Genomic DNA, 14,425 nt, shown 5'->3' with positions numbered 1-14,425 from the left:
GGCTCTACATGCACTGATTGGACGATTGCGTCATTAATATTCAGTAGCCAATCGCCATTTGTTGGGCAGTAACCGCGCCCCTCTCCCCAAACCCTGGCAGCCGCCCCCTCCACCCCCTCCACCCCCTCCACCCTCCTTCCACCCCCTCCTTCTCGGTTGTCCACCCTTTTGCTAGTCGCCACCTTCCCCCCTTCACCGAAGCCTTGTGACGGCGTAGCTAGGCCGACAAAGTCCGGGACAGAATGGTAAGAACCGGCTTTCGACGGGACCGGCGCGTGTGCGAGGGCTCCCGGCTCCCGTTCGAAAGGCGTGTGTGTGTGCGTGTGCGTGTGTGTGTGTGCGCGCGCGCGCGCGCGCGTGTAGTTGAGTGGCGGCCAGCGTGATGTTAGCCAGCATGGCCGCCGCCGCTCCACTTATTAGTCAGCACCGGACCGAAGGCGACTCGCGTGGCGGGACCGGCTCCCGAAGGGGCCCGGCGCCGCTAACGACCCGTCCACGTCGGTGAGTTCTAGCGGCGTGCTCTGGCCCACGCCGGGATCCAGTCCGTTATGCCCCGGGGCGGCCATTTTAGCCCCGCGCTGGGACAGTGCTAGCCACGCCGGACCGGGCTGGACCGGGCCAGGCAGGCATGTCGATGAGCATTTGTCACATAAACGCTGGAAAAGTCCCAACTTCAGCAAAAAGTCCCATCACAGTCACAATTGAGTAGCCGGAACATTCAAATGTGTTGGAGAAGCACCAAAAAGGACACTCAAGTCAGTTGGAAAATCGGAGAAAGTGAATTGATTTCAGTAGTTTGGGTCAGGCCGGGTTCTGGCCTCTGACACCAACACAGGCCGATGCCGATGGTCCGGTGGGCCTGACCAAGTCTGGCATAACTCCCAAAGTCCAGACCGACGCTGATCACGGTCTTAACGGACCAGGGACCAGCTTGGACCCGCTGTGGTCCAATCAAGTGGATTAAAAAGCAACTTTTATCGAACACTTGACTTGGATATCAGTCGTTATTATGTTCATCGCGTTGAAAAAAAGTTAACAAGACTTTCAAGAGTTTGCTGGATTTTCTAAACGTCATTTACTAAAACATTGACTTGCAAATAAGTTCATTTGTGTAAAAGAAAAAGAAAAGTTCTATTAAGATCATTGTTGTTTTGTGCCAAATGGTTAAAAAATGTTATTGAATGAACCCTGAACAATCACAAACAAGCAAAAATGTCATTATGGTTTGACAGTCGGAGTATATCAGCAATTAATCGGCAAAACTCAGACGATTCGCTTTATTTTCAAAAGGAGGCATCCGATTTAATCGGCCAGGCCCGAAATGTTACCCGAGCAGTGGTGACTGAATATATTTAACAAACCCCAAAATATTCTCCCAAAACACGGATAAGCATTCGTTGTATGTTTTCCGCGACAAACGGGCAAGCGGGGATAAAAATCCGTTAGAAGAACGATAAAATCCAAAATAGGAAAAAATATCTTGATTTAAAAAAAGAAAGACGGGAAAAAAATCCACAAATATGCAAAAATGAACTGCAAATATGCAGTTGTTGACTTTAGTTTTGATTTGTAATATCAACATTCACCACTAGATGACAGACAAGACATCTCTTTGCACTTCGGGTATGATCTGCATTTTGAGTGAGTTGATTTTTGTGACAAAAAATGTACAAAATTGAGTTCTTAATGTTGGATTCTTGTTCAGCGATTATGTGCCATCCTTGAAAGGTCATTTTATGCCCTTTGCGCTTTTATTTCTTTTTTTATTTACAGTTTATATCCACCAATCGTGTATAATTGACCCCCATTGAAATGCATTGTGGGGTAAAAAAAAAAAAAGAAGCAGAATATATATTTTGTTAATCAGCCAATTAAATAGATGTGTACTTTTTTTCTGCCAAAATATCGGCATTGGTCAAAAAAAAAAAATCCATAATAATATCGGCTTGCATTGAAAACCAAGCAAAACGTCTCTTCGGTTGTTTGGTTGCATTTTGTCGTTTTTCCCACACTAACCCGGCGTGCGTGCGTGCGTGTGCAGGCGTCAGGCGTGACCGTGAACGACGAGGTGATCAAGGTGTTCAACGACATGAAGGTGCGCAAGTCGCACCGGTCGCCGGAGGAGGTGAAGCAGCGCAAGAAGGCGGTCCTCTTCTGCCTGAGCGACGACCGCAAGAAAATCATCGTGGAGGAGAACAAGCAGATCCTGGTGGGCGACGTCGGCGAGACGGTGGACGACCCCTACGCCTGTTTTGTCAAGCTCCTCCCCCTCGACGATTGCCGATACGGACTCTACGACGCCACCTATGAGACCAACGAGTCCAAGAAGGAGGACCTGGTCTTCATCTTTTGGTGCGTGTCCTGCTGCTAATTGGGTCAACTGATGCCGTCGCTGTGTGATGTCACTTCCTGGTCACTTTTCGGGTCCTCCTCGGGACCACCGTGACTTCAGGGGAGCTTTTTAGGACACATTTGGCTGTCGGAGAATTTTAATTCAGCCACTCAAATCTTCTTTGAACCAAAAGGACTTCAGTCGAACCTTATTAGAACCACTTTGGCCGCGAGAGAACCGCGTTATAATCGATTTGACTTGAGTAGAACCTCATTTGAACCAAATGGACTTTTGTAATGTCCGCCTCGTTACAACCACGTTGACTTTATACCTCTGCCTTCGGACCACGTTCACTCCAGCAGAACCTCATTTGATTTTTCTCGAACGCCACTTTGACTTTGTTAGAACAGCATTGGGAGCAGCTTTGGCGTTGCTAGAACCTTCTTAGAACTTTTGTAGAACCACATTAAATCGACTCTGAAGTTAGCGGAACCTCTTAAGAACCACTTTGGTTTCATCTGAACTTTCTTCAGAAACGTAACATGAGTAGAACCTCATTAGAACCTACTTAACGTTAGCAGGACCTCACTGGAAACGAATGACCTCGCTATGATCTCATTAGAACCACTTAAGGTTCTGTCACACCTGATGAGAAGCACTAGGTAATTAGAATTGACATAGAACTTTTAGAAGAACCTGGTTGAAACCAGGACGACTTGTGCATAAACTCACCAGAACCACTTCAAGGAACCTTATTAGAAGCACTTTAGATTTGACAGAACCTCACGAGAAGCACTTTGACACGACGAGAACCAAAATGGATCCAAAATGAAGGCAGTGGAACCCGAGTAGCAACGCTCTGACTTGATCTGAATCTTTCTCGAACCGCTTTGACTTCAGTAGAACCGATTAAAACCAAGAATCCGACTTGCGGCGCGTGTCCACGCGCTAGCACGCTCATGTGGTTAGCGCGCCGACATCACGGCGAAGGGGTCGGCCGCCTGCGCGTGACGTCACTTCCTGCTTGTTTTCCCGGCAGGGCTCCCGAAGGCGCTCCCCTCAAGAGCAAGATGATTTACGCCAGCTCCAAAGACGCCATCAAGAAAAAGTTCACAGGTGAGCGCGTCCCGCCGACACGATTGGCTGTGGTGGGAATCGCATGCTCGCTCGCGCCTTGCTCACGAGATTATTGTTTTATTGATTGATATCGATATCCATTCAAGTCATAACTGGAAAATAACGAAACAAGGAGGTTCGAATGCCACAACGCAGAGTTTAAAAAAAACAAAAACAAGATGGCGTCCATATGCCATGTGACCACCAGTTGACCAATCACAGCGCTGCGATTGGTCAACTGCTGGTCACATGGCATATGGACGCCATCTTGTTACCCCGCCGAAAGCGAGTTGGCCCAACTCCATCGACAGCTGCGCCACACACCGCCCGCCGCCATTTTGTGTTTTTTCACTCGGCTGTGGACAAAATTCAAGAGAAAATCGATGCAAAAACTTTCTATGCGGCCTCGTCGGTCCCAACGCAACATTGCACCCGTTGCAATGTGAATGAAACGGCAACACACGCCGTTTTGATCCATTGTTATTATTATTATTATTAATTATCATCACGATTAAAACGATCCTTTGTTTTTTGGTACAAGACGGACACACGTGGCACGTTTTGACCGGATATGACGTCACACGCACGTTTGTAGTCACAAAACAATGTCGGACCATAAAGTAAAGGACGTTTGGGAATTAATTAAAGAAGCGAATATTCGTGCTATTTTAGATGCAAAACAGCAAAGAAAGGCTACGGTTGATCAAATTCATACGATGTCATCACACGGCGCAGCCGCTTCCTGGTCTTGTTCTTCTTCTTTGAAATGACTGGCGGATCGCATCTCTACGGTGTATAGCGCCACCTACAGCGGCGGAGTCCCATCTCACTATTGGCAAAACGACAACAGATGGAAACGGGCAGAAATCGCACGTCGGTTTTGCGCATTTTCAAAACAATTGGACGTCCTGGTGGCGCCATGTCAATGTGGCGTGATGACGATGCTTACCGCCCCCCCCTTGCCCCCCGCCTGCAGGCATCAAGCACGAGTGGCAGGTGAACGGTCTGGACGACATCCAGGACCGCAGCACGCTGGCCGAGAAGCTGGGCGGCAACGTTGTGGTGTCCCTGGAGGGGAAGCCGCTGTGATGTCGTGGCCGTCCAGCCACGCCGCCGTGCCATCCGAAACCCCCCCCCCCCCCACCCCCACCAGAACACCGCCGCCGCTTGCCGTGTGTGACCGTGTCGTGAAGGAGTTGGCGTCTTTAGGCCTTGTTGTTTTCTCCATTTTGTTTTGTTTGTTTTTGCCCCCCCCCCCCTTTCAAATGAAGATCTCATTAACAAATATGCAAACCCCTCCCACTTTGTTGCCACATGAATTGTTGACCCCGCAGGAAAGGTCGTCTTCAAGTTTTGCCAAAAAGACCTCCGCCTCCCGCTGTGAGGCTTTTTTTTTTTCCTTTCTTTTTTTTACGTGACATTAATTTATTTTATTCTTGTTTGTCGCCGCGTGGCTCCACAATGCATCACTGCACGTTAGCGTTAGCGTTAGCGTTAGCTCTCTCCCGGCCGCCTTACGTTTTTGCTTTGAATGTAACCACCACCACATGTCGATAGAGTGCACTTTGATTTTGGAAGCGCCCCCGCCAAGTCCCGGTGAGACGACAAACGCCCACTCGCCAAGTACCCCCCCCCCCGACAACTAGAATGCGCCAACAACCGCAGCCTTACAGTGGAAGCGCGTTTGTGACCTCACAGGAAGCCACTCTGCAATAAAAGCCTGTGGCCCCGCCTCCCGTCTCATCTGTGCCGCCGTCGCAATCAGACACGCTTTTTGATGAAGCGCCATGATTTGAGTGGAACCCCTTTGGACATTAGCAGGTGGACCGTTGTCATCGCACCAGAAGAACCGCGTTGACCTCGGGAGAACCCGCTCTGACATCGCTTGGAACCGTTTTACAAGACTAAAGCACAACGTCATTGTTACCACTTGAACTGTGACGGGAACCCATTTAGAACCTCATTTGGACTCTTTAGTAGAACCACGACTGCTCTCTAACGTCATTAGAACCTTGAACTTGTGTAGAAGCCCGTTAGGACCGACGACTTTAAGTGCGATGGAACGACGACAACCCGACTGCAGTCGACTCATTTGAATCCGATTGACTTCACTTTGAGTCACGTTGATTGTACCGGAACCTCATTTGGACCCCCTTTTGACTTGAGTAGAACCTCGTTTGAATTTCTCTGGCTCAGGTACAACCTGGTCAAAGTACTGCGACATCGTTAGAACCCGTTTGACTTCCAAAGAAGCATTTAAAGGGCAAGTCGACGTCAAACCTTTCTTGACAATAATGTGTGAATTCTGATGATGATTACAATTGTGGAAAATGAGTTATGAAGCAAAATGCAGCCGGGCGGCCATTTTGCCAATGGCTGTCGACTGAAGATGACGTCACGGTTGCTCAGGCAACGGCCAATCACAGCTCAGCTGTTTTCTGAAGCTGAGCTGTGATTGGCTGTTAATCGAGCAACTGTGATGTCATCTTCAGTCGACAGCAAGTGGCAAAATGGCCGCCCGGCTGCTATTGAGAAGAAACTGCTGCTTAACTCGTATTCCACTAACGCAATATGAACCAGAATACTAATTTTAGACGAGTGAGGCTGCATAGAACATCATTTTTTGGGGGGTTGACTTTTTTCCCGCCATTTTCAGCAGTGAAAAGTTCCGATTTAGTCCAGAATGAATGTGATAACTTCATTATTTACAATAAATACCTTTCAAATCTATTTTTTCCCACTTGCTGTCGACTGATGATGACATCACCTGTGCTGAGGAAGTAGCTAACGACCAATCGTGGCTCACCTGTTTTCTGGGACTGGTCGTTACCTACTTCCTCCGCAGAGGTGATGTCATCATCAGTCGACAGCAAGTAGAAAAAAATTATTTTTAAAGGTCTTAATTGAACATGATAATAATGGCAAAACGGTTTATTCACAGATGTAGATTTAATAATTGTCGACCTTTGTTTTTGATTTATTGTAAGGAAATTGAAGGGTGAAGACGAAGCAAGCCTTGTCGGTATTTAATAACTTTTTTTAAATGACCGTCTGATTGGACTTTTTGTTTTGTGTGTTTTCTTTTTCTTGTGTCTCGTTTGACAGCACCGTTCTGGTTTGTGTGCTCAGTTTGAATTGGATGTTGGAGTTTGAATGAATAAAGGAAGCAACAACAACAAAAATGTACATGAAAAATGATGAAGTTACCACATTAATTATTGACCAAATATCAACTTTTTACTGCTGAAAATGGCTCCATGAGTCAAGTATCCCTTAAATGTTTGTGTGTGTTTACATTAGAACCATTTAAACGGAATCTCCATCAGGACTAATTGGAACTTAGCAGTGTGACTTGATTCGAACCCCGTTTGTGACCTCTCTGACTTGACGAGGACCTCTTTGGAGTCGACGTGAAGTTCCTGCCAAGCAACAGCTGAGTCCAGACTTCCTGCCGGGAGCGGACTCACTTCCTGGTGGCCTGCACATTCTTGCCCTTAGATGGAGCGGCACGAGTGGAATCCTGCCGGGTGGACCGAGAACGCGATCCTCTTTCTATTTACGTCGCCGTGACGGTCCAAACGCGGGGCGACCGGCACGCCCGCGTCGCCGTCGAGCTCGACGCACTTTTGACAGTTGGAGTCAAAGCTCACGATTTAAGCAGCATTAGCTTAGCATGTTAGCACAGCAGTGGCTCGAGATGTTCAAATGCAGTTTTTGAAGAGAAACATCATCGATCATCAGCTGGTAAAGTGTTACGTGATCTTTAAAAAAAAAGAAAAGAAAAAGGGATTCATGATATTGACACGCTTGTTGAAAGTGTGACCAAAAAAAAGATGTCAGCGACGTTATGACGCCAACTCAAGTGTATTGTTCTTATTTGGAACAAATTGAAATATTTGGAATGGTCATGGTCTTGTTTCATCAGCGAAGCCTGTCCTCGATACTATGGAGAACCACAACTTCTAAATAAATAAATGACTAAAAGTGAAAATAAAAACGGATATCAAAAATAATAATTCTAAAATTAACAAAAAATATATATGTAAGTAGAATAAAAACATCTCTCTTTAAATATTTTTATTTTTGAATTAAAATGTTTATATTCGTTTTTATTTACTGAGTCATCTATTTATTTATTTCGATTTTTATTTTTTTTCAAGTTTCGGTCCATACTGCCAGGTCGAAATGTTATTCAAATAAGGGAGCGGTCCTTAGTGTGTCTTGGGTTGGACTTTCATTGGTCGTCTCGCCGGCTCGCACGGAGAGCGCCAGCAATGGACGACCATCTTGTCCACTGTCACCTCGACTTGTTGTCGAGCAACTCGAGTCATTTTCGGCGGCTGAACATTTTGGGTGACTTTTTGAAATTTGCCGTGGCCCAGTCGGGTCAACGTCGGGGCAAACCTGAGCTAGCAGAACCAACGAGCGAAGAGCGGACGTGACGTCAGAAAAGCGACTCGTTAAAGTCTTTTATTTATTTACTTATTTAGTAGTGAATGACGTCGTTGTTGCGGAGCCGAATCGCTGTCTCTGGCCGCCTGTCCACACCCACTTTCTTTTCTTTTTGAAGAAAGTGGGTGTGGCTTGCCATTAGGGTATTTGTTTGGTGTGTGAGTCGGCTGCACCATTTACTTTGTCATAGTTGTTAAAACTGTCTGTACTTTAGAGTAGTTAATTAGGATTTGTGAAAAAAGCATCAGCTCTTTCTGGTTACATCATATACAACTCAGAAATATTCCAAGCCTAATTTAAGATTTATGTCATTTTTGTTACATAAGAAATTCCCATTTACTTTATTTTTAGTTTTTATTATAGATTATTTTAACACAAACATACCAAATAAACATTATATGATACATATTCACCACGGCAATATTTAAGATGGAACATTTTTATACATTTTTGGGAGCAAATGAGTTCATTACGATTATTTTGGTCATAATTGAAATCAACAATTAGGACGATCATTTATTTTTGGGTAGAAAACAAGAAAATGTTTGAATGTAAAAAATATTACGAAAAATACAATTCATTTGAAACACTAAGTGTTCAAGTTCCTTTTTTACGGAAGAGGATTTGGGCCAGTGAAGAGAAGAAAGATAGGTTGGCACAATTCTGACTTTAGTGAGAATCCCGCCAAACTTTTTTTTTTCTTTCTCACTGGCCCAAATCCTTTTCCGTACCTTTTGGATGAAACCAAACGTGTTTGTTATTTTAACATTTAAAAAAAGGTGCAAATGTATCAATCAAACAACTCAAATTTAGTATGAATAATCTTTTATTGTTTGGACAATTCTGCAGATGTTGTAATTGTGGAGTGCAATAATTGAAATTGTAATCGACTTTGGACGCATTGCGCAATCCTAACGCGTTTGATTTCCTGCGTTATGGCGCAATAACGAGCAAGACAATTCCGATTGTTTGAAGGGCAACTTGCCAAACGAAAACAACAAAGCAAAAAAAGACAAGACGGGATGCAGGGCCAGCCACAGGTTTTTATTGACGGGCGGCTTCCTGGGATGTCATGAAAAAGGTTCCACTTTCCAGCCGCAGATGTTGCCGTTAGGACGTCGGGGTCGGGGTCGAGGTCGAGGTCCCGGCTAAATCCTCCTCCCCTCCACGCTCAGAGCCCCTTTCAGATTATCGGCCATACCCTTGATTTCCAGGGCATCCGCCATGTCGTTTATAGACCACTCGTTCTCCACTGAGGAGGAGATGTGACATCATCATCATGTGACAGCGACAACGCGCACTTCCTGTTCATCGACGACTTACAGTCCAACTCTTTCTTGATGTAAGCTTTGGAGCTGGCGTGGAGCATCTTCCTTCGGATGGAGCAGCTATCGGGATTCCTGCGCACAAAGCAAGCAGGAAGTGACATCACGCGGTCGCCTTTGTGGATTTGTCCTGTTGTGACGGACGGCGCGAGGTTAGCATGTTGCGAGTATGCGCGCACCTACCAGGAGATGAAGAGCAGGCTCTCCTTTTCACCGGAGTCCTTGGTCTTGTATTTGACGTCATACACGATGTATCGGCAGTCATCGCTTGGGAGCGATGAGATGAATTTGTCAAAGGCGTCCTCGTCCTCCACATCATCCTTCATGATCGTTTTCTCCTTGTCCACGATGATTTCCTTATTATCCGCGCTTATGCAGAAGAAGGCCACCTTCACGTTCTTGTCGTACTTTATTTTCTGATACAGCTTGAGGACATCTTCGTGCACTTTGACGCCTGAACTCTGTCCAAATGCACACAGTGAGATACCACGGCAAGTGAGAAGTTCCACCAGTCAAACATCTCACACACCAAACAGCAATTGCTTCCATTTGAAGAAACCGACGCGACAAAGTCAGCTTCCGGTCAAGTGGTCGCGAAGCAAGGCGGGCGGTAGTGCGGGGAATCTAAAAGACTTTATGCTGTAATGAACGTTTGTCACAACCCGTGTGCATTGCTTGACTTGCATTACTTACTTTCTCCACTTGTTGGCACCATTTCAGTTGTGAGGATATTTGAGCATGGCGAAAACAAAGGCCGTTTCTCAATATGCATTCTTGTCCGTACTTGCGTCCTTGTGATGTCTTGAGACGTCATCAGTCGCGGCCCAAGTATTGTTCCAATTGCAAGTTTTTTTTCTTTATTAACAAATGAAGCATACAGGCTTACAGAAAAATTGATGTTCCAATTGCAAATACGCAAAAAGCCACGAGGGTCGAGCAAAACACGGACGGAAGACCCGGATGTTCCTCTGACGGCGAGCTTCCTGGTTCTGACGCATTTCCGTAACTGTGTACCACGTGACTAGATGTTATATCATTACGATTAATATATTAAAGAATTATCATTTGAAATTATACATGGGATTTATCCAATTTAGGATTATATTGGGGAAAAAGGTTATGGAAAGACACCGATGTGAGTTGCAGGTTTTGATCTCATTCTCCTAAAACTGCTACATCTAAAAAAATATATCTTTGAATGTATCATATTTAATATATATGAATATATTTATATATAATATTGTAAATTGCAATTGTTAAACTAAATTGTGTTAAAAAGGACTCGTTTTAATAAAGTTGTACTTTACACGTTAACTAGTTATTCTTATTTACGCTCATAAAAGGGGAGGAATATTAGAGACGTGATGCTGATGGACATGCCGTGCCTATTCTGCCGGAAATGAAAGAAGAAAAACAACCGTGATGCTCCTCCGCCATCCGTTCCTTGAAGTACGAAATGCATCTTGGGATATTTTCCCAGCCAAGCCTTCACCAAGCAACAACCGATGCATCCTTGGTTTAAACCAGCAAAACAAATAAAATCCTTTATCTTTATCTTTATCCAATTTCCACAAACAAATGCTTTTGGCTTGGTCTTTAATTTACAAGCACAATTTTTTTCTCCCCATAAATGCTTTATTTGGAATAGTCGGCATATATTGCATAAGAAAACATCTTTATTTGATCCAAATTGGTTTAATAACATCATTCTGGTTGGCCAATCACTCGATTATGAAGGTTTCTTTTTGAACTATTCAGCATTTTTGAACAAACGTACCCTTCCAGTTCCTCCTAAGGAGTTTGCTACCGTTATAGATGCTATTGCTTCTGGAGTTTTGCTTCTTTTGAGAGGGGGAGCAAGACACGTCTCATTAATACTATATTAAGATCTGTCAACAAGAAAGTGTTGACAACTTTGCCTATATGCTCCTTTTTTAATGTTTTTATTGAAATATCCCCCCTGGCTTTTTGTTTTTTTTCTGGATGAAAAACGTGTGCGTCGTGTTCACAATTTGTTTGTGTATATTCTGTTGAAATTGTTTAATAAAGTTATATGGGGGAAAAACTAGCAAAAACCGCGAAATCCGTGTGGTCTGGGCTTATGCATACTTTCGATTGGATCAGTACTTGGGCCGCCACTGATGACGTCTCACGAAATCACAAGGACGTAAGTAAGGTTTTTTTTACCCGTGTATGTTGTACAAACACATTTTGAAACCTGGAAATAGTAGTACAAATGAATTGAAAGCCAGTCACTTGATATAACGGCGATGAATTATGGAAATACGCCAGCGAGAAATGCGTGCTCGGGAAGGACGTTCTTGTTACCGGCTTTTTACCAAGACCAGATTGGTTGCGTCACAAGAACGGACTTCGTGTTCTTGATATTGACAAACGGCCAAAGCTTTTTCATCAGTGGCCGTCGCTTCGTATTCCGACCACAACACCAGGCACCCGGGCAGAACAGCGCGCTGTCAATTCCCAAGTGTATTTTGTGCTCAACTGCATTAAAAAAAAAAAGAGGGAAAAAAGTGAGCAGGAAGTAGCCAATGCACGAAGATGTTTGTCAGTGTGAGCCACACCCTAAATAACCTGTGCTAACATGCTGCTGTTAACAAAGTACAAGGAGTCCAGTACTTTTTACTTTACTGGATGTTTATTTATCAGGCTACTTTAATTTGGTACATTTTAACATCAGTATCTGTAGTTTTTGCTTTGCGCATTCGTAAAACGAGGCAGTGAAATAATAGATTGGATTTGGCTGAAAACGTTTTCAGGCTCGCCATATCATATGAAGCGTTACTTCCGGGTAAAACGCGGCGGGGGGGGGGGGGGGGATGTCAGGTCGGAGAGGAAGAGAGAGAGAGGGAGAGAGAAAGACGTGAGAAGTCAATTGTCAAACGCGGGAAGTCGATTGTCGCTGACACGAATCACCTCCCGACTCGGGGACGGGACAAAGCGATCTCAAATCGATTCAGAAAGTACGATTTGCTTTGAGCTGCAAACATGGCTCACGACCTTAAAATGCAAAAAAATAAAAAAATTAATGACGCGGGGAGAAAGTGCATTTTTGTTACAGTAAAGTTCAGTTGACCAATCACAAAAGTGCTGATTTAAAAAACAAACAAATTTCAAGCATGATTCATCACATCTCAGTGTGGAAACCAATCCTGGGCCAGTTTCTAGGGTGTGTTAAGTTTAGTCACAATCTCTCAACTTTAAAGCCTTTTGCTTTTGCCAAAGTAGTTTATTAAACCATGTAATTGTACTAATACTCAAGCACAAAATACGTTTTTAAATTCATTTCAATTATGCAAACTTGTTAAATGAGTGTGTCAAATTTACCAGGCATTTTTATTTTCACTTTTCAGGCACTTTAATAATAGATTTATTCTCGAGCTGTTTTCAACCTTTTTAATCGATTATTGTTGGGTAAAAATAACAGACGACGTGGTGACAGACCATTAATATCGATTTGTGGAAAAATGGGAAGTTGACCATATTTGGGCATGCCGAGTTTCTGCCCTATAGTGACAATTGATGGATTGCTTTTACCCGGGTCAGAAAATAAATACATAAATAAAGGCCAACAATGTCCAAAATGGCCCTTTCATCCTTTGACGTTTGCGTATGTATCTCTTGGAAGAAAAAGTGTGCACACCCCTGCGGTTCTGGGACCAGCCCGGTCATGTCAGGAGTTGCTGCTCACATTCTACAGACACCAAATTCCTTGCCCTTCCCTCATGGATTTTGGTTTTACGCTCGAGTCGGACTGACCTCCAAAATCCTTTTAGGAGCCCGAAGAACGAAAATGTTGCTTCAACCGAAAACAACGCATTGTCCAAGAGCTAACAATTGGGGAAATTGTCACACGCTGACTGACCAATAGTCTAGACTTGTGAGCAAATATGAAATTGAGCACATTCCAGCATAATCGAGTGTCAGCCCAATGACAAGAAAAACAAGAACCTCAACAGCTGCTCCATGTCACTTGACCAGCTGGGAGAACCAGTTCCGCCAAAGCGCCAGCGAGCGGCAAAGGAAGCTAACGCTAACAAGTGGAGCGAAAGCGAGCTTGTCGAGAACCCGACCGGGGCCCGACTGTTGCGACGTGCCAACAAAGGGAGCAGAAGAGCAGAGAAAAGAGGCCAACCTACCATCTTGTCTGCTAACGGGGAGTGACGGCACAGATACTGCACAGGCTTCCTAACGTCTCGACAAAGTTTCCCGTGAAGCCGCTTTAAAGGCGTGATGATGCTGCCGCTTCAGGGAGTGGTTTTGTCTGTACAGCGCAGCCAAACGTGATGACTGGGAGCGTGTCATGACTGGAAGACGCCACACCTCTCCACCAAACAGGTCAAACCGCTGTAAATTGGCTCAGGAGAAGCTCGAGGGCCGACTCCACTTGCACCCCCCCCAAGGGAAAGGAAGCCTGTCTTAGCCTGTTGACGGCTCCAAATTTGATATCATTGATCATCTTCAAGTATCGCCAACAGAAAATTATAAGACTTGAGTTTGTCTTTGCTGCCGATGTCAAAGGACGACGACGCTGATTTGCAGCCGAGCCCAAAATAATTGTCGAGGTTTTTTGTCCTCGAGAATGGATTTACTCATGACAATTTGAAAGCCTGTTTTTTTGTTTTGTTCTGTCCGTTTACTTTAGTTTATCTAGTTAGCTGTTTAGCGAGCAAGCTAGCACCTTTAAACCAAGAGTGCCATCTAAAGAAGTCAAAAAATATCACAAGTGCTTCATGAAGCTTCATTTGTCTATCATTACTGATAAATATTTTCAAAAAAATGTATTTAATAAAAATCACAATAATCGACTTATAGATTTATATCGTAATTCATCGTATTGAATCGAATCTTGACGTATGAATTGTGATTCGGATCGAATCTCCAGGTAATAGGCAATTCACACCTCTAGGTTACTTCCTTGTGTGGCATTTGTATTCTGACTGCCTCGGAGTGAGTAAAGCAACAAGGCAGGCGTACCTTGATGCCATTGGCAGTCAGTCATCGTCTTTGCGTCTGTGATGGCATATTTGAGTTGGAAGGACGAGCGTGTATGAACCTGCTTGCAGGAATTCCATCAGATGCTTCTTTCGTCCTGCTGCTCTTCTGCTTTCCTGCATCGCTCCTGCTTTTTGCCCTGCACGCTTTGCTGGATGCCCCCCCCCCCCCGCCTACTATGGTGTCA

The 14,425-nt window shown here is 44.5% G+C and overlaps 2 protein-coding genes across 3 annotated transcripts; one reads left to right on the top strand and one right to left on the bottom strand.

Moving 5' to 3' along the window:
• The first annotated feature begins 87 nt into the window (after positions 1–87).
• Positions 88–5,180, top strand: LOC147162709 (cofilin-2). The gene is made up of 4 exons (XM_086095586.1): positions 88–245; positions 2,042–2,352; positions 3,372–3,448; positions 4,425–5,180. Exons 1-4 carry the CDS (start codon positions 243–245, stop codon positions 4,535–4,537), a joined length of 504 nt encoding a protein of 167 aa, XP_085951712.1. The 5' UTR covers positions 88–242; the 3' UTR covers positions 4,538–5,180.
• Positions 5,181–8,923: 3,743 nt separating this feature from the next.
• LOC147162708 (cofilin-2-like) lies at positions 8,924–13,548 on the bottom strand. 2 transcript variants are annotated; one of them, XM_086095459.1, is made up of 4 exons: positions 13,383–13,548; positions 9,409–9,686; positions 9,224–9,300; positions 8,924–9,152 (listed from the first exon to the last, which is right to left on the bottom strand). In XM_086095459.1, the coding sequence occupies exons 1-4, from the start codon at positions 13,383–13,385 to the stop codon at positions 9,049–9,051; spliced, it is 462 nt and encodes a 153-aa protein (XP_085951585.1). In that variant the 5' UTR covers positions 13,386–13,548; the 3' UTR covers positions 8,924–9,048. The 2 variants fall into 2 exon arrangements, with proteins under 2 accessions (XP_085951585.1, XP_085951586.1); XM_086095460.1 differs by lacking the exon at positions 13,383–13,548 and adding an exon at positions 9,919–10,260.
• Between the last annotated feature and the right edge of the window lie 877 nt (positions 13,549–14,425).

This window comes from Leptonotus elevatus, chromosome 14 (assembly GCF_054856555.1).
Source record: "Leptonotus elevatus isolate MCC_2025b chromosome 14, RoL_Lele_1.0, whole genome shotgun sequence".
NCBI lineage: Eukaryota > Metazoa > Chordata > Actinopteri > Syngnathiformes > Syngnathidae > Leptonotus > Leptonotus elevatus.
The sequence above is the reverse complement of the archived record's forward strand: the minus strand, read 5'-3'. Positions and strand labels throughout refer to the sequence as shown.